The 20,003-nt window shown below is 41.2% G+C and overlaps 1 protein-coding gene across 1 annotated transcript in view; it reads left to right on the forward strand.

Annotated features, from left to right (window-relative positions):
* The first annotated feature begins 6,043 nt into the window (after nt 1–6,043).
* RAB11FIP2 (RAB11 family interacting protein 2) overlaps nt 6,044–20,003 on the forward strand; it is a 36,139-nt gene continuing 22,179 nt past the window's right edge. The window contains exons 1-3 of the mRNA XM_037059669.1: nt 6,044–7,188; nt 12,567–13,009; nt 13,688–14,156. Of these exons, the coding sequence (XP_036915564.1) occupies nt 6,836–7,188; nt 12,567–13,009; nt 13,688–14,156 (1,265 nt within the window). The 5' untranslated portion in view covers nt 6,044–6,835. The remainder of the gene's footprint in view (nt 7,189–12,566; nt 13,010–13,687; nt 14,157–20,003) is intronic.

The following is a 20,003-nucleotide window of genomic DNA, read 5'->3' on the forward strand; positions in this document are numbered from 1 at the left end:
ATATATAGAAACAAATCATACCTATATACAATAAGTATTATATATTATTTTATATTACATAAATGTAATGCATTATATTATATACTATGTACATGTGAAATTTAGAATATATTATTATATCATTTACATTATATATTATATCCATATTTTACATATATGTAGATATGTATGAAGAACTTTGAGAATTCTGGAGCTGGAAGGGGCCTCAGAGGCACAAGAAGATTATGACTCCTTAGGCCTAAAGCTGCTTGGTTACACAGCCAGAACTAGCAACAGGCCTTCTGATGCTCAGGCCCAATGGTTTCCACAGTCATTCACAAACTTCCAGTAATTTCATGGTCAGTTGTCAAAAGAAGCATGATTACAAAAAAAAAATTATCTGCACATGTGCATAGAAGATATATGTGGATATTTCTACAACATTGTTTATGATAGCGAAATTAGAAACAACTTAAACATCCTTTTGAAGCGGAAAAGATCAAATGGGGCTCGTTCATCTGACCCAATACCACACAAAGACTGTCCAGAAGGTATCCAGCCATGTAATAGAGACGTTTATTGAAGACCCAAGATACAAGAAACATTGTACATGGGACAATGACGTCTCAGTTCCCTTTAAAGGAGGCACCTTGAGACCTCACACGATTCTCCCAATTGACATCAGCTGCCCTGTCGTATTTTTCTGAATCTCATCAATGGTCTAAAATCTCTTCCCTTTCAAAGGTGATTTTAGTTTGGGGAAAAGCCAGAAGTTGCAGGGCACCAAATTTGGGCTGTAGGGGGTCTGAGTCACTTAGGTAATCTGATGTTTTGCCAAAAAAATCTGCACGAGATGTGATGCGTCTGAGGGTGCTCTGTTGCAAGGAAGCTGCCCATCACCAGTTGTCCATAGCTGTGGCCTTCTGAGTCATCTGTATAGTTTCCATGGAGGAATGTTCAAGCTTAATGCAAAAATTATGCAGATTTGTTGCTCTACTCACTCAGTCATTTTGAATGTGATAGCCACATAGGACACACTTTTACTCAACGGTGTCTACTGCCCCCACTGATCAGTACAGTGAAGTCATCATTGTTCATGCATGTGCATTCCAGTCCACTCGTCTTGGCTGTTGGGTTAATACCAATGTTGCACAAACTGTTCCTGTTAACAGTGGCTGGACTTTTTCTGGACAGACCTTGTATATATAACAATGAAAGTAAATCAATTCATATTCTGTGCATTAACACACATTGATTTTGTTGAGAAAACAAAAATTGCACATCAGAGTATGATACCATAAAGAAGAAATTAAAAGACATCTACACAAAACATTCTTATGTGCAAAAATGTGTTCTGCTCCCTAAATTCTTACTCTCCTCAACATCTTTTCATCGTCTGAAAAAGCTACAAATAATATGAGTAGAAGTTATAGTTATTACTACAAGCGGAAAGATTAAGGCTTTTCAAAAGCAGTTGCACTTACATGTAGTTTCTTCCTAATCGAGCTGTTAGTGTTGATTTCCTCATGGAGGGTCTGTTAATAAGACAGATATTTACTTCCTTACTGTGATGATCTTCAGGAGGAAGAGCTCTCAGGATGTCTTAAAGGTTTTTTTCTTCCCAATTAGAGGACCCTTCATTAATAAATCACATAAAAAAGGAATCTGCTTTAGTATATTGACCACATTCAATTAGGCAATTATAATGCAATTTGCTTCTCTGTGTTGTGGATATACTACTTAGGGTTGTTAAATGTTAGAGAAAGCTTTAGTGGTTCCTATTAGAGGCTCTCATTTTACAGATGAAGAAACAGAGATCCAAAGCAGGAAAGTCATTTCCCTGAACATATGTAGCTAGTAACAGGCAGAATTGGGATTAAGTCCCAGGCTGCTGACTAGAGCTCTCTACAGGACTGTACAGCACACTGCTCATGCGTGACGACAAACTGTGTCCGTACACTACCCAGGAGACAGATTAATCAGGCCAGTGACGAAAACAAGATGATCACCTACCGCCCACCCCAGAGACTAGTTTATTACAATTATAATTTCAAATTAATTTGCCAACTACTTCAACTTTCTAATGGTTACGTGGACATTAACCTGTCTATGTGCATATCTCTAACCATACTCCAGAGTTTTTCCATATGTATATTTGTATAAATTTTACATATATCGAGTTGTATATATATTTGAATGTGTGCATGTGTATCTGAAGTTTGAAGATTGTAATGATACTTTGGGAAAGCTTCATGTTGCCTTCATGTCTTTGAATCTTCAACTGGAAAATATCGTACGTGCTAGTGTTAACACTCTTGACCTCGTGGGTTATTTCAACACTAAGAGCTTCATCATTGTCCTACAATAGGTTTCCAAGTGATTAGTTTAGAGATGCTGATGCCCATAGGGAAAAAATTCTCACACAGTGCTTGGAATAAATAAGTCTCCTTATGAGACTTTACTGGAAGGTGCAAGCACTATGCAAATGTTTTCATCTGGGAAATGCTCCACTATTGGAGAATAGTAGTTATTTTTACCTCCTGCTCACATTGTTCTTGTTTATTGCATCAGACATTGTAACTATTTAAAATTAGAAATTCCAAGATTTTTCCTCCTTTAAGATGTATTTTTTTCCCCAAGCCCTTGGATTTAGAATTATACCAAACATTTCTGGACGTATCATTAGTCATAGCATAATAATAAAAAGTGACTGTCTTCAATGCTGGTCATGTTGTCCTTCTGTATGCAGACCTTCTTCCTTGTTAAAATGATTGTCCACGTGTATCTTAAAATTAGTAGGAAGTTTTAAAAGGATATGGCAATAAACATTTTAAAAAATATTTTTAAAGATTTTATTTATTTTTAGAGCGGGGAAGGGAGGGAGGAAGAGAGAGATATATATCATTGGGGACCTGGCCTGCAACCCAGGCATGTGCCCTGACTGGGAATTGAACCAGCAACCTTTTGGTTTGCAGTCCGCGCTCAATCCACTGAGCCACACCAGCCAGAGCACAGTTACATCCCAGGTCTAATGTACTTGGCATTATTTTTCACTATGTGCCAGTTATATATGTGACCCAGCTGTCCTGTCTTTAACTCTCTTAATATAAATAATCAAAAAATAAAAAAACACTTTCTTATAGGAAATCACTTCACTGTTATAATACCATCCTGGATTCTGTTTAGTACATTTTTTCTTTATATGTTTGTTTGCTTCTCCAGGGCAAATGTATACTGTTTTCTTTTTCTGGTTTACAAACATTAAGTCATAACTCCTCAGAGTTATGGGGAGTTTGCCAGACAGTAAAACTAAATAATTTTGGCTCCACCAGGTCTTAGGAAACCTCAAAAAAAAAAAATTCAGGTGTTACAGGAATAGATGTCAGTAATTCCCGTTGTTCAGCTCTCCCCTATAGAGTACTCCCTAAATTGTGTTGGAGCACGTGATTGCATTGCTGTGAGCTCCCTCTGCCAGCATCCACCCTGGAGATGGCTATATTTCACAGATGAGTGAAATGATACTCGTAAACAAGTTCATAATTATTAATAAAACTTCCCAATCTGAGCTCTTTAGAAACACATGTCCACTATTATAATTGGCTGTTTTTTTTTAATTACAACCAATTTAGACACGAAGACTTGTACAATGCAATTTATAAAAATTCTCAACTGAATTTTGGTTTTGTAACTTTCAGGTATTAAATAATTTCTCTCTGGGGATTTTGGTTGAAATTCCACCATTGACTATTCCAACACACTCTCTAAAAATTAAAAATTCCTACAGAACATTTTTCTTTGGGAAATCTAAAGCTGACAACTGCCCACTCTGGGGTCCAGATGCTATATTCACAGTTTGATGATTTTTTTCTGTTTCCTGTACGTGGTCTTTATACACACTGTCTCTTAGGGGTGAAAAATTCTGCCTCCTTTTACACATTTTATAGTAAACTTTAAAAGTTTACTTTAAAAGACCTTAAAATCAGGTCTTTTCATTCTAGACAGTGTCTAGCTGTTATTCCAGATAGCACCTCTAGTTCGGTTTCCTGAAGATCTTGGTGGTAAATTGATCCATTGATCCATTGTTTTGGCGTGCCTATTTCATATAGAATTCACACCAGCCACTGTGTATAAGCAGCACTGAAAAAATTACAGCTTCTGACAAATGAAAGGAAATCTATAGGTACCGGCAAGTCCCTGAAAGAATGTGCTGGGATCTGGGTGGTCTTTGAGGTCTGTAGTGACATCCTTTAAAGTCAAGGAAGTATCTTTCTTCCATAAGATTTAAATAATGTGTAATGTTATTCCCTGCTCCTAAGGTTTTAAACTTAATGATTGCTTTTCTGTCACAAATACAGGGTGGGACAAAAGTAGATTACAGTTGTGAGTACATGAAACACACAGTTTATTCTAATATTATTATTTATGAATTATTGTATTATTTTCCATTTGCCCCACCTTGTATACTGGGCCCTTACATACCTCCACACAATATACAAGTACATTTCATGAAAAGACCCTTGGGTTTTAGAGGTTTAAGTGCTGTGGCTAATAACCTGTAAACACAAGGACACTAAAAAACCATGGAAAACTTAATGTCTCCCTCGAATAGAAAAGTTTTAAATCATGCCTGAAAATAATAAACACGGTACCTTACACTTCTATGGCCATTTTAAGTTGGAAAAGTATATGTACATCTAACATATTGTTTTATTCTCAAAATTAGTAATAAAAAGGGAGAAAAAGCATTAAGTCATTGAACATATTGAGTGCCCACTGCATGCTAGGCACTGTGAAATGATGATCCATGATACATAAGGCAGTCCAAAGAACTGAGACTTCCCTTGGGAAGTGAAAATGAGATATGGATGGAAATAAAAACAATAAAGGTAGTATTAAAAAGTCTCTTATAACTGAGAAATAGATGGGGCAAAGTGAGCTTTAGAATTATGTTCCATACTATGCTAGGAAATGTACATTATCTAAAAATACTTCTGCAAACTCCGTAATAGCTATTTTATCAACAATTTATGGACAAGGGAATGGAATCTTCCAGATTATAAATTCCTTGCCTCAGGATACTAAGTGCCTATCATGAGCTCTGTACCGAATTTCTGGCAGAGTCAGGACATCAAGTGAGGCTCCTGACTTAGCAGCTATTACCATATCTTTTCCACTAGATCAGGCAAGTGCGGGGGCGGGGAGAAGGGTAGTGTTAACATATTCCCATTTTCTTCTCTTAACAAAGCCCCTTGTGATCCAGATGTTGCCCTCAGGACCAGCTAAGGCAATTGTCTGTGCCTTTGGTGAAGAAGGCTGTTTGCTTTTCTCAGCTGATGGTATATGACCAGGAAGGTCTCGGGGCTTGGCTTCCGAAGTTGAATAGTCTACCGGACTGCAAGCGTCCCAAGGGGTCCTTTTGACGTTGAGTCCAAAGCGTCGCGATGGAGTCTTAGACATGAGTTTTCCTACCCTAGAAGCTACAGAGGCTCAGCGGTCGGAAACAGGTGGAAACAGGTCCTGTGACTCCAGCCCAGTGCCTTCAGCGACTTTTGTTCATACCTGTGTTTTGGAATCTTACCTGCTTCCCTCTCTCCCTTTTCTTGGGGGAGGAGGAATAGTGGGTACCATTTCAGTCAATTAACAGCCTTCTCTTTTTTTCAAAAGAAGAGAGGATAAGGGGTTGAGAAAACTGTGTTTTGGGGTTATGAAGGGGAGGGATGCATTCCACTACTGTTTATCAAACTCCCGCTCTTTGCCAGGCACAGGGCATCTGGGACAAACTGAAATCGGGCCTCTCTCTACATGGGTCAGGCCCCGGTGCTTGACTGCCCCCTCTCAGGACTGGTCCTCCGCCAGCCGCCCTAGGTAGCCACATCCCCAGAGCCCAGCACTGTACCAGGCAGGAACAGCGTGCGCACACCCAACCCGGGAGCGCCTAACCTCGCGTCGCGCGCCCTTGGTCGCCACGGCAACCAGGGCGGTGCTGACCTCTGACCCGGAGGCCCCGCCCCGCCCCCGCCCCATGGCGTCCCCGAAATCAACGTGGAGATGGACAACCCGGAAGTGCCGCTGCGGCAGCCGCCGCCGCCGCCGCTGCCGCCGCCGCCACCACCCGCGCGGTGCTAGGAGCCCAGGGCCCCGACAGGCAGAACCTGGTATCCGCCGCCCTGCGCCCGTGGCCTGTCGGCGCCGAGGCGGCTGCATCCCCTACCCCGGGTCCCACTCCACCCTCGTGACCCGCCCCCGCCCGGAGGAGGAGCCGAGGCGAGTGGGAGGTGGATAGAGAGGTTTGCGAGAGGGAGCGAGGCCGCGCGGGGCGCCGGCGGTTCGTATTACCGGGGTCGGGAGGAGGGGCCGGGCCGGCGGGCTAGCGCAGGGCGGGCGGGAGGCGCGGAGGAGGCGAGGGCAGCTTGGATTCGAGGAGGCGGGCGGGAGGCCGGGGGTTGCGAATTAGGTGAACCAGCTCTAGTCTGCAGGGCGGGGGGCGCCCTCCCACTCCGCAGCCCTACGCCAGGGCCGTGGCGGCCAGGCCTCACCTTCCCGCAGGCCCGGAGCCGCCCGCCGCCGAGGGCTAGTCCTTGGGCCCGGGGGAGCGTGAAGGTGCGGGCGCGGGGGCCGGGACCGCGCGGCCAGGTGATGGTGGGTCCCTGTGCTTTTGAAGAAAGGGGACTTCCAGAGCAGCCGTGTCCCCGGGCTGCCCCCGTGAGGCCCTCGGACATCAGCCCTAGGCCATTTGGGCAGTTGTGAGATTGCCGGTCTCCGTTAAGTGCCCTTAGGATGCAGTGATTGGGAACCAGGCTCTCCCTCCGGGAGGGGCATTGCCTGAGCTGAGGACCTGGGTGCATACAGGGACGGAATGATGCTGTCCGAGCAAGCCCAAAAGTGGTTTCCAACCCACGTGCAGGTCACAGTGCTCCAAGCCAAAGGTCTTAAGCCAAAAGGCAAAAGTGGCACCAATGACACATACACTATAATTCAGCTGGGCAAGGAAAAGTACTCCACCTCCGTAGCTGAGAAAACCCTTGAGCCAGTCTGGAAGGAAGAGGCCTCGTTTGAGCTACCCGGCTTGCTAATGCAGGGCAATCCAGAGAAGTACATTCTTTTCCTCATAGTTATGCACAGGTCCCTGGTGGGCCTGGATAAGTTTTTAGGGCAGGTGGCAATCAATCTCAATGACATCTTTGAGGACAAACAAAGAAGAAAAACAGAGTAAGTTATGTAATTTATTTTAATTTGGGGAAGCTTAACTATAACTTATTTATGGATTTTCTGTTCTTGGAAATTATGTGTATACCTGGGGCATTGGTGTTCGGACTGAAATATGACCCAGTTTTAAGCACCATATTTGCATGACTTCGAAGTAAAAATAGCCCTTGTGAAGAAATATTCAAGAAAGGAGTCTTGAATGGTCCCCTTACTCTCATTTGTTTGAGGGGTTCATCTTGAAGAATTGTACGTTTTGCACTGGGTTTTAAGTAAATTAACATTGTTTTGTTACTTCTTATAAGACTGGAGCGTAGGGTTGACCAGGTAAAACAACGAGTGTAAGTTGTCTTTAAACAACAGTTTTCCAGGAAATGGAATAGCAGAAAACTAAATCTGCCAATATAATGCCCTATAAACATTGAACTCTGAAGCTGTTAAAAGATGAATTACCATATTTAAAACTTAACGTCATTTCAACATTGCAAACACAGTGGCCTTCAGAGTGCAGCCATTTTTCAGCGTAAGGACGTCCTGATGGAGTCTAAAGATGTTTAAAGAAAAAAAAAGTTTTATAAGTGTGTATACACATCCTCAACTTTGAACACAAAGACCTTTGATTCACATGTTTGAATTTACCAAACATGGGAGCTGGTGTATTACTTCGGAATTAGCCAGTGTGTTTAGACTATATTAAAAGCTGTCAGATTTAGACAGCGATTAAATTCTTGTGATGAAATGATGTAATGACATCTTCAATGAAAGCATGGCTTTTAAAGTATAAGTTTTTAGCTTAAGGTAGGTATAGTCTAACTTTGAAAACCGTCATATAGGTTAACATTGGGATGTTACATTGAGAAATAGAATGTTTTCAGAGATGGGTGGTCTTCCCTCTTCCTTAACTGTAATTTTTCTGGTCTGAGAGAACATTATTAATGAGAGAAAAATATAGGTTGAATTTATAAGAGGAATTGAAATTTCTAACATAGCTTCGCTGTTTGTTTCATTCATAACTGAAATTTATTTACCCTTTTAGAAACTGTTTTATAATGATAACTTTCTTGACATTTATATGTCAAGAAATGTTATATTTTCAAACAACCACCTCTTCTTTTTTTCTGTGTGTCTTTCTGCAAGCTTCTCTTGACTAGAGTTTTAATTTCCATTAAAAAAAAGTTTCCCATCAGATCTTTACCGAAAATTTAATGTGTAAGGTAAAAGGGTAGAGAGATAAGAAATACTAGGAATGCAAGACAAACAATGGTAAATATTTAGACTAGTTAAGGAGATGAAAATAGTGTGAGAAAAAGGAACAAAAAGGGGTTTAGAAAGTGTAGGTTGAATCTACATCAGTGATTTTAATGAAATTGCTTGAGATCTACAAAGTGGTATTCAGTTTCCTCTGAGGAGTTCCTCAGACTTAAATGGAAAATGGATAATTATCAAATAATTTGTTTCACATCACCAGTTTCAGGTGTCACTTAATATGAAATGTTCAAAGTGTTCTGAATGTAAATTTTCCAGCACATTGTAACCTCAGCGTTCCTACCGCACTAACAGTGCTCTCAGTGGGGAGCAGTGAGGCATTACCGGCCTCTCGGAGCTGTCAATTTCCCATGTGCAAGTGGGCCTGACTGTGACCCACAGATTCTGAGGACGAAGCAAGGTTTTCAAGTCTTCTTGTTTTTCTCCTTATTGTTGTCAGTGTCACAGTTACAATACATTTGGCTGTAAACAGTAATACTGTGCGCTCCCTATAGAAATTCTCTCTTGGCTACTATATAAAATTGGTTAGAACTTTTTGGGGGCAAATGCTTTAAAATGTTATCAACAGCCCTTGCCATGTTATTGCTTTCAAAATGATTTTCATGTTATTAAATGCCTCACATTTTCTTTCTTTGTGGATAAATGGGGACCACGTATTTGATGAGGTATCTTTATTGGTAATATTTCTAGCTTTTTAATATATTTAATAGTTTCCTTTTGCGGCACAGCTGTGCATGCGGCACAGTGAGAGACAGACTCGAGCCACTGGTGTATTGCAAGGGAGATATTTAATATTCTGCACATTGCTGAGCTTTGTCAGCATATTCCCAAGTGCTTTGGAGGGAAGCCGTATGAATGGCGAAGGTTACCAGCTGAGCTGGAAGTCCCATGAAACCGCTGGGTGTGACACTTTTTATTCTTGACACTGAAGACAGGTATTTACAGCTTGTCTTCCAGTTACCTTATGACAGGCAAAGAAATGTGACAGCTAAAACTATTACTTAACTTATTTTTATACCTTTAAATTAAATACCTTTTTTTTCTTCTTTTAAGAAGTGGGGAAAGGGGTCTGACCTGACACACTTTGAGTGGAGCATAGAAAGGGAACTTTTGTATCTCCCACTTCAGTGGGTGTCTGGGTTGGTTCTGGCATGAGATTTAAGGAAATAATACAATGTTTAATAACAGAGTGGTAAAATTGTTCATGCTGTTATGTAATGTCTATTTTTTTTTTTACAACAGAAGTGGGTGATGTTGATTTTTTTTTTAATGCTCATGAAAAGTAATAACAATCAGAGTCCCTAGAGTTAGGTATGACTCAGGCACATGCTGATTTTAGGACTTTTGTGTGCGCCTCTGCGGTGCACCTGCGTCCTGGCCTCTGGCACCCTTACTGCCAATCTTGTCCCGTTTCTGACCACACAGCACCAATTGCTTGGGAATAGTTCCCACATGTGTGGTGGTTTTGAACATGGACCTGTGCCCACTAAAAATTGAACAGAGGCCATATATCGTTTCAATCCAGCGTTCAAGAGGTGAAAAAAAATCAGCGCTAATCCACGAAGTGCCAAGTGCTACCTCTTCATGTTATCTTTTGGAAGCCTGGGAAAACAATTCTTATCTCGGGGATGATTTCTGAAGGTCTCATTAAGACTTCCCCGTTATATCACTTTCAAAACAAGACAGCTAAGCTATTTGTCATGCCTGTATTTTCAATTAGTATATTTAATGTTCCTTGCATTTTTGGTTTTTTGGGGGGATGGGAGGAGGATGGTCAGATACTGTATTTACAGTTTGTATTCAAGCACTGACTTGCTTTATTCTAAAAAGTTCATCTAAGTCTTTAGTGTTCCCTGCCCAAGACAAAACAATGCAAAACACATCCACACGTACCCACAGTGTATTATGGCTTGGTTGTCTTAAGGATACAGTTCTAGAAATAATTCAGTTGACATTTATGTAGCGCAAGGCAGACCATCTTCATGGACCTCACACTCTGGCAGTAGGAACCTGCATTGCCTTCTTCCTTGGCTGCCTCGTCTCCTGATTAAATAAATAGTGTCCTGAAACAGACAAGCAGCTGCACATTTAATATTGTTAATGTGTTTGGTTCATCACATACAAAAGGACTTGTCTTTTCGTGCAGAAGTTATCCATCAACTTTGGATATTTTTCTTACTGACTTTCACCTGGCATTGGTTGTTACTTATATTATCTGTGCCTCATTTTCCTCCTCTCTGAAATAAGAATGGTAAAGTAGCTGATGTATTTGGTCTTACTTGTAAAATTGTATGAATTTTGATTACCTTCACCCCCTTCCATTTATTGGGTTATTGCTTTTTTTTTTTCCTGATTTGCTTTGTTTTGTTATACACATGGAAACTCTACAGGTTTTGGTTTTGTTTGCTTGCTTGTTTTGTTTTGTTTTGTTTTGGGTACAACATGTATTCATCAGTTTTCTGTAAAGCCTGAGGTGTCACAGAATATTTCTGTCGTACCACTCCTCAGAAGTGTTCCTCCCCCTTGCGAATGGCTCTGTTTTCCAAAACCGAGTTTATAACTCGGTATGTAACCTTGTTTCATTCCCAGACTTTTTCGAGCACTCGAGTTTGCATTTCTGTTCCATGGAGTTTATCACTGTTGTATCAAGTGTTTGCCTCTGCAGATTTCATTGTTTGCCGCAGATAAAGGATTTTCTCACTTTAGAGTAAATCAAGTTAATGCTTTCTATTCTCAAATATTCTCTTTTTAAAAAAAGTTGTTTGTTTTGATGCAGCTAGATCTTACTTGATTGACTTGCTCCAAATTCATCAAGAAAATACTTCTTTAGAGTGTTACTTGCTGAGATGCAGCTGGTGTATAGTATTGTTACGCGCCTGTTTTTTCTCCTGCCTGGAAAGACCTGTGAACCGGTCTTCCACGTGGTATAGAGTAAATGTACCTTCTTCTGGCGTATCCTGTTGGTAACAGTGAGGGAAAGAACTAATATGAAATTAGATCTGAGTTCCTTTGTAGCTAAGAAAATTCGTTACACTTGATTAGAGCTATATTTAAATAATACCCCCTCTGCAGAAATGGATATTATGCTTCATTGTTAAGTAATGTGAAAACATTGTAGAAACTGGCTTCTAGGCTTGATTTTGTGGGTGGTTTTTGTTTTGGGGGTTTTCTTGTTCTGTTTTCTTATTTTGGCTGTTTGCCCTGTAGAATGACCACTTGTAACACTGACAACTGGGGACTTTCTCATGGATAAAAATGCTACGGACAAAAGCAAAATAAACTTTGTTTCTTACACATCATTTAACAATGGGCAGTGTCATACAGCAAAATGGCTAAGACCATGAGATTTGGCTCCTATTAAAATAATTTTTATTCAGAATTGTCACAGTAGCAATAGTAAATGAAACAAAGGTGGTAACAGGAAGCATTTACATTTTTCTCTTTGAGAACTCTCTAAGATTTATTACTATTTGTCACTTCTTGCATTAATTCATTTTGCACTTTTTATTCAGGAAAAGGCTTTTACCCATTTTATATTAATCTAAATTATATCATATGCAGTTTTTAATTAGTAAATTATATGTAGTGATCTCCAATATTAACAAAGCTCTTTTAATAGTTTTTACAGATGAAACTTTTGGATGGAGCTAAATATTTATTACTTTATTAAAAATATAGACATTTATCATTTTATAATGCCCATAATAGTTTGTATTGATGAATTCTTTTGGAATCTGTACTTCAATATCATTTAACTTAAAAAAATGTTTTTAGGCAGTTAGCAACATTTATCTCAGATGGAAACATAATAAATAGCTCTCATTGGTAAGGATTTTTGATGTGAGTGATTTGCAAATCATGAAAGAAAACATTATCTGAAAACCTTTTCAAACTTACTACAGACCCATTTCCTTAGTATATATCCGTCCGCAGACAGCGGTAAGTTTTTAAAAATTAAGCCCCGAGTAAAAGCCGAAGTGCTCTGGCTGGCACATTCTCATCCGGTGCATGGATTGCCCTTGGATATGAGAACTTTACTAAGAAGCTCTTTGTTTATAGCAAAGCTTGAGATCCTCTGTTCATCACATGTTACAGCCCAGTTTTTCCTTCTCTTTAAGGTGGTTTAGATTAGAATCCAAACAAGGAAAAAGAGCCAAAAACAGGGGTGAGATAAAGGTCAATATTCAGTTCATGAGGAACAACATGACAGCAAGTATGTTTGACTTATCGATGAAGGACAAGACCAGGTCTCCCTTTGCAAAACTGAAAGATAAGGTGAAAGGGAGAAAAAATGATGGGACATTTTCTGATACGTCTTCTGCAATCATTCCAAGTTCTCACTTGACTGATGCCAATTCTGAATTTTCAAGTGGTGAGATACAGATGAAATCCAAACCAAAAAAGCCTTTCCTTTTGGGTCCTCAGCGACTCTCTTCGGCACACTCAATGTCCGATTTAACCGGAACCCACGTATCTTCTGAGAAGCTGAAGGCCGGCCCCATCGGTCAAACGCATCTTCTCGGCCGCCAGGTGGATGCCTTTGGGGCGGTTCCAGAAAGTGGTAAGTGACGCTTTTTCCTCTACCTGTGTCCTCAGTGGCCCGAAATACCCCTTATAAGTTTTTAAAGTTCAACTTCTAAAATTAGAAAATAAAAATTACACTTTCTTACTAGTATTTCCTAAAGTGAGTGATCCAATAAAATTGTTAGGAGCATTAAAGGCAGAGTCTGTCTGCATTCAGTATTGCATTTATATTATTAGATGATAATAGAAATGAGTCTCAGTCACTTCTCAGGGCCTGGCTTCATGTTTTCCCCCCCCGCTGTTGCTTCCGTCTGGAAAGCTGAAGCATAAATGAATATTTTGTTTAAACAGAAAGTCCCTGGGAAAAGACCCATGTTCAGAAGCATTGTAAGAAAGTCAGTGTAATGTTAATGATGCTAATGATGGAAAAAAGTCTTTGAGAATTTATAGCACTGGCAAGCCGAGCAGAACCTCTAGTTTTAACATTAGTTTGTGTATGTGCTTGTTTCTAGCAGTACACTAATTATTACTAGCCCAGTACTTCAGCGTGCTATCCCTTAGCATTTTAGGATTGTTTTCTTTGATTCTTTTAGAGGTTAAATCTTTAAGTAGCTAATTGCTCTCGTTCTAAAAGCAGCAGTGTGCACACAGAATGTGCCAACTCGTGTGATGTGATGTGTCGCTGATTATGTACTGACTACAAAATTGTTTGCAGGAAGTCTCAAATCTCCACACAGAAGAACATTAAGCTTTGATACTTCTAAAATGAACCAGCCCGACAGCAGTGTGGATGAAGGCAAGTCGTCTTTCGGAAGACAAAGTGACCCATTTACCCACGTGACTGCCTCATTACCCCCAAAATTTGCAACACTGCCAAGGAAGAAAAACCCATTCGAAGAGAGTAGCGAATCCTGGGACAGCAGCGTGACTTTATTTTCAAAATCCGTTGAAGTAAGAAAAGAAAATAAAAGAGAGAAAAGGGAGAAAGTCAGCCTGTTTGAGAGGGTGACTGGAAAAAAGGACAGCAGACGGCCTGAGAAACCCCGCAATGGGGCGGCCAGTAGCCCTTGTGACTTGAAATCACCTAATGCGTTTAGCGAAAATCGGCAGGATTATTTTGATTACGAGTCAACTAATCCGTTTACAACAAAATTCAGGGCCTCTCATATAATGCCATCTTCAAGGTAAGCTTAACGTGGGGAAAGCTAGGTTATTTTGAAAAATATTGTACTTGAAAGCATCAAATATCCCTTTTAAAAATACTTGAATATTTTAATTTTTTTGTTTTACTTGAAAAATTTTGTATTTTTATAGTTAATTATGGAGTCAGACAGTGTCGCATGCATCTTTGGATTTGAACTTTTTATCTTAGAAGGACGGCAGAGTCTTATCTCTGCCCTGGTATATAGGATTAGGCAGAAGTAATGCTTGTTGAGTGTGGTTGGTAGGGTAATAATGTGGGTGTAATAATTTATGGTTTTAATTTGAACATTTCACCTAAAATGTCATATGGTGTGCTTGAGTGGGATACTGTTAGGCTGCAGAACTTGTGATTTTGTAATAAAAGATTTTTGTGTAATAAAAAAGGGACCCTGTGCCAGACCCCGTATTTGTACTTAGGTGAGCCAGAAACTCACCGAAACTAGTGGAGAGAGGGGCTTTGGAGGAGACGTGGTGAGAGAGTCCCCAGTGCCTGTTGAGTGAAACCAGAAATTGGGGAGATGTGTTGTGTTTCCGTATATTACTTCCCAGGAGTGAGTTTGCAGGCTGTCTGGAGAAGATTAATGGACCAATAGCAGCCCTTGGGCTATTCTTTAAGAAATACTGGTTTAGGTATTAATGGTTTTCATAATAGATGTTAACTATCCTTATCAAATGGCAGTGTAGAACTAATTTTATTCGTGACTGTTTATTGGAACTCAGGGACCCTTGTGGGTACTATAAATACATCAAAGAATATCTACAGTCATAGACATAATGATCTACAGTCATAGACATAATCACTATTATGATAAAGGTTTTCAAAATCTTAGTTCTCAGTTTTGTGTATAACAGTACGTTTCTTATTCTTTAGTACAGGTTGGAAGTATATGCCTTTAAGATTATGGATTTGCAGAAGTGAACAATGGAATAGCCAGTTAAGGAAACCTCAAAGAAAAAGATGAATTTATTTCAGTCTTAAGCAGTTACAAAAGAAGTACATGGTAGAATGTTTGTCGTATGACACAGAAGTTTTTTTTCTTAAGGCAGTAATATGTAGAGTAATAGGAACATATTCGTACCCTAAATATGTTCCATTTATGGTGGGAATCCTGGCTTAGAAGCTCTGTGACCTCTGTCAATCTCAGCATCTCCACCTTTGAAACAGGGAAAATAATTTCTACTTGGTGGGATTGGGTGACGGTAAATGATAAGTATGAGGTACAAAGCCAGGCCCCAATAGGGAACCCCCAAATGGCGGCTGCCATTCTGTGTTATGTGCTGTCGCGTCGAGTTGTAGTTAAAACCAGCACTTTGTCCTGTCCCGCTGCAGACACAGGATTCAGTAGTAGCAGCTGCCCTTCGGGCTGCGCTCTCCCACCTCTCAGTGAACTAATGGCACGTTAAAACTTGCACTTAAACCTTTCAGAGGGGAAGTGTTTCTTTGCTTTTCCCCTAAGCAGTAAATGGTATTTGCTGTGGCTTTAGAAAGTATCAGTCAGTTTTCTTTGCAGACTGTACTCCAGAGAAGTACCATAAACTTTTACCTTATGGCATTAATATTTTATTAAGGAGTCCATCGTTCTGATACGCTATTCTGAAATGTTTTATTTTGGGATTTTACATAGTGTACTTTACATGTTGCATTAATTCCTGAATGACAGGCGTAATAAGTAGGAATCCATTTGCTTTTTTCTCCTCCTTCATTGACCTTGTTTTGAAGGAGACTGTTGAAAACAACCGTCTGAGAGAACTTAGAGATTGGGAACTTTGTATTATTTCAGAGTCAAAGAAAATGGGAAATGGTAGGGAAATAATGTTTTTAAATTATGATAGTGTATGGAAAAACATATCTTCAGACCTTTAATTGCTCTACACTTGGGCTGTTTACATGGACTATCATGGATTTTAAAAGTGAGCATGACGTTTTGTGAGATTTAAGCTTTGCTTTGGGTTATTTCATGTTGATGCATTTTCTTTCAAAATTAGAGCTGCTTCATGTTATATGTATAAAATGATAGCAAGCATGTAAAAAGACAATAGATTTTTAAGTCTCAAGACTCTCTCTCTTAATATTCTTTCATCTTCCTATTCTGTGAGATGCCCGAAATGACATGGACAGAAACGTGTAGATTCTTGAAGGCTCCTCTTTCTTGCGGTGTCATAAACCACCTTTGTGGTGAATTTAAAGCATTTGCAATAAAGTAGCTCTAATTAATAAGACTGTGAATGGATCCAGGAGGAGGGAGTGCAGTCCCATTTTGGGAAAGCAGCTCCGTCCTGAGTGGGATCCGGGATGGTGCGGGGAAGCAGCTTCATTTTAGGTAAGGGGAGCCCCTGTTTACACTCCAGTGCCGCTCTCTGTTAGACGGGACGTTTTAGGGCTCTCACACTCACATCCAGCCCAAATGCACTTTGGAAACTGTGGACTCGCATCGTGAGGACATGTGCTGGGGATTTTTTTTCCAGGAGTGCTTAGTAGACCTCTCCACAGAGTTTCCTGGACTCTTGTGACAGGAGTTGGTGAGGATGCTTAGGGCGAGGGTTGAGGGTGAGACGTGACGCTGTGGAGCTGGGTTCTGTTCTCTGGGGGTCAGCGGGCTCACCTGGGACTGCGGTGCCTGGGAACCATTACCACCCTCCGGGTGAGTGGTGCTCACGAGCGCAGCAGCAGGAGAAGTTCCTTTGTGCCAGAGCGATCTACATTGCCAAGGAACCCTTTCTTAGACCTTAGGGTGTTTCTTCCTTAGTGTCAGTAAAGTCCACCTGAAGAAATCACCTGTGCATCACAGGATACTGCCTTTTGCTCCACTGGAATGGACCCCACAGCCTTGCATAGAACTGGTGAAGGAAGCAAGTTAGGGTTTTCGTGGGATGACGCCAACAGAGAGTGGGGCTCTTTGAAGTGCTTTCCCCAGGTTGCTACTTCTCAGTCTCTGTGGTCTTCCAGGCCCCTCTGTGAACCCTCCCCTTCTTCGCTGGGGGTGGTGGCTGATCCTGTGCTGCAGTGCTTTCGTACCCGGCTTACTTTCCACGGCACCACATTACTTGCCAGGAGCCCCGTCACTCCCTCCCCTCTAACCATCACGATCAGCTTGAGGATAGAGCCTGCACATCATTCGTCCTTCTGCCCTTAGTCTCCAGCGTGATGCTTGGTGTGGGTGGTAGGTGTTGGAGAAACATGTTTTAATCAGTGACCACAGAAGAGCTGACTGATTTCCTAAAGGGCTACTTCCTCTTTGTAGTCTCCTGCCTCCCGCTCAGTGTGGGCTGTGGACATCTTTCTGATGGACCGAGAACAGATCTATAAAGGCAAATGTGTGCGTTTTTATGTGCAGCGAAACATTATTGAAAATCGGAGTGAGTTTTAAAGGACTATTAAAATTTAATATTCATACCCTAAATAGCACATTTCTGGAGTTTATTAAGAACTCCATGTTGGTTAGAATAGGTTATCAGCTGTGATAAACAACCCCAGATGTCGATGGCTTATTACAGTAGAGGTTTATTGTTGTCACAACCTAATTCACTGAGAGGGGAATGAGAGAAGTAGGTACTTTGCTCCACACAGTAATTCAGGAGCCAGCCTCCTCCGTCCTGTGATGCTCCCATGTAATAGATGGCCTCCAGGGTCATGCAGCGGGGTTAGAGAGTGGAGGACCACATGCGGGACATCTCTGAGGAAGCCAGGCCTGGCAGTGGTGTGTAGCGCTTCCCCTATGTCCCATTGGCCGGAGCTCAGCCGTAGCCCAACTTCCGTTGCAGCCAGCTGAGAAAAGCAGTGTCGCCCTGACTCGGAGGAAGCGGGATTGGGTGTGGCGAGTACAGGGTTCTGTGTTTGCTGCAGGTGCTGGTTGTGAGAAGTCTGGATGCCAACGCTTGGCAGGCTGCAAAACTCCCACCCACACAAAGGTCCATGGAAATGTAGTTGGAACCATCATTGTTTTACTGGTTTGAGTTGTTTGCGTTTTAAAATTGCTCCCATTCCTGGTTTTCGATTACAAATCACAGGTAGTTTAGCATCACCAGAATCAACTAATTTGCTGCGTGGTGTGCCCCACGATGTGTAAAGTCGTGCGTTTTCACATCAGCAGTATATAGTTTTCCCAAAACAAATACACCTAGATGTTCGTTATGCCATTTTCAATGCCATGGTCTCTCTTCCTCCATACCCTAAACTGGGGGGCTGGCAAGCAAGACTTGGGGGGGCCAGTCTGGCTTGCTGCCTGTTTCTGTAAATAAAATTTTGTTGGAGCACAGCCCACCTGTTTGTTTATGGCTAGTTTTGTGCTCACTGGGTAGTACAGACTATGACCTGCAGACACAAAATACAACAGAACTAGTTTGCTGAACTCTGTACCAGCTGAGTGGAGACCTTTGAGAAGATTCATAGAATAGGAACAGCCTGGATCCCTGAGGGCACCCAACCACGGATGCCAGCTGAACCTTGAACTTTGTCTGAATGGAATGATGAATTCTCAAAGTATTAAATTACTGGATTTTTATTTATTTATTATAGCACTTAGCATGATTATTGTTTAGCACTAAGGGCTTTATTTTATTTCGTTTTAGAGATGGGGAAGGGAGGGAGAAATAGAGGTAGAGAAACATTGATGTGAGAGAGAAACATCAACTGATTGCCTCTTGCACGTGCCATGACCAGGGACCAAGCTTACAACCCAGGTATGTGCCCTGACTTTGGGGAATCAAACCAGAGACCTTTCGCTTTGCAGGCTGACACCCAACCCATTGAGCTACACAGGTCAGGGCCCTTCGGTTCTGTTTAAGAAAGCCTACTTCAAAAAAAGCCAAGAACCACTCATTTGGAATACCAAATCCAAACCCTTCCTTCAGCTTTTTAAGACTTATTGTAGTTTAGGCTTTTCTTAACTGTACGACTTTTCTTTTACTATTCCTTATCTCTCTGTTTTTGGTGAGTTAGTTTCCTTACTTCTCCACCGGAGGCCTTTGGGAGACTCCCTGTGCCCATTCTTTGGCTCAGTGGTGGGATGTGCCCTCCTCCCACCTGACTGTCCTAAGCTTATCTACCCTTGATGCTGAAAACTCTACTTCTCTCTCAATTAATAATGTGATGTGTCCCCTTTTTGGATTGCTGCTGATACCAAAGAATGTATTTGCCACGCCATGTTGATTATGTCTGGGTCTTAGTCCCTCTCACTAGGTACGTAAGCTTCCCAGGGGTGCCGGACCTCCTTCAGTGCCCCGTGGAACCTGGAACCGTGCCTGTCCTCTGCACAAGGCACAGGGACTCCTGGGGACTTTTAAAAAGTGTGATTTGTTGGGTCCTACCTCAGGCTGAATTAGAATTTTTAGGGAATGGGCCTGAAATAAAAATCAATATTTTTAAAACTTCCCACTGATTCTCAGAGAGTTTAAACATTGCCGATCTAAATTAAATCACTTATCTCCTAGGGCTTCAGTAAGCAGTTTTTGATGAGTAGGAATCAGGAGTTGTGTTTGTATACTTGTGGCTGACTAGACAACTGAGACACATTAACTTTGCTTACAGGGCCTGGCTAAGGTGGAAGGCATGGAGAGAAGGCGAGGATGATGAGAACAGGTGTGGAGAGGAATATGCGATTTGGCCGAGTAGCTGAGAAACATCTAAAGTATAGTAGGCATTGAAGACTAGGCAGAAATGTCTGACTATTAAATATTGACGGCATCTGCAGATGAATTATTTCTCAGGATTCAGGTAGGTCAGAAGAATTTTGCCTAGTTAAGGGAATTCATTACTAGAAAGTTGGTTGTGCGGTTTTTATTCTGAAATTTAAATAATGTAACCAATAATATAAGCATACTCTGTGTGA

This window comes from Sturnira hondurensis, unplaced genomic scaffold (genome assembly GCF_014824575.4).
Source record: "Sturnira hondurensis isolate 20B ecotype Veracruz unplaced genomic scaffold, ASM1482457v3 Scaffold0011253, whole genome shotgun sequence".
Taxonomy (NCBI): Eukaryota; Metazoa; Chordata; class Mammalia; order Chiroptera; family Phyllostomidae; genus Sturnira; species Sturnira hondurensis.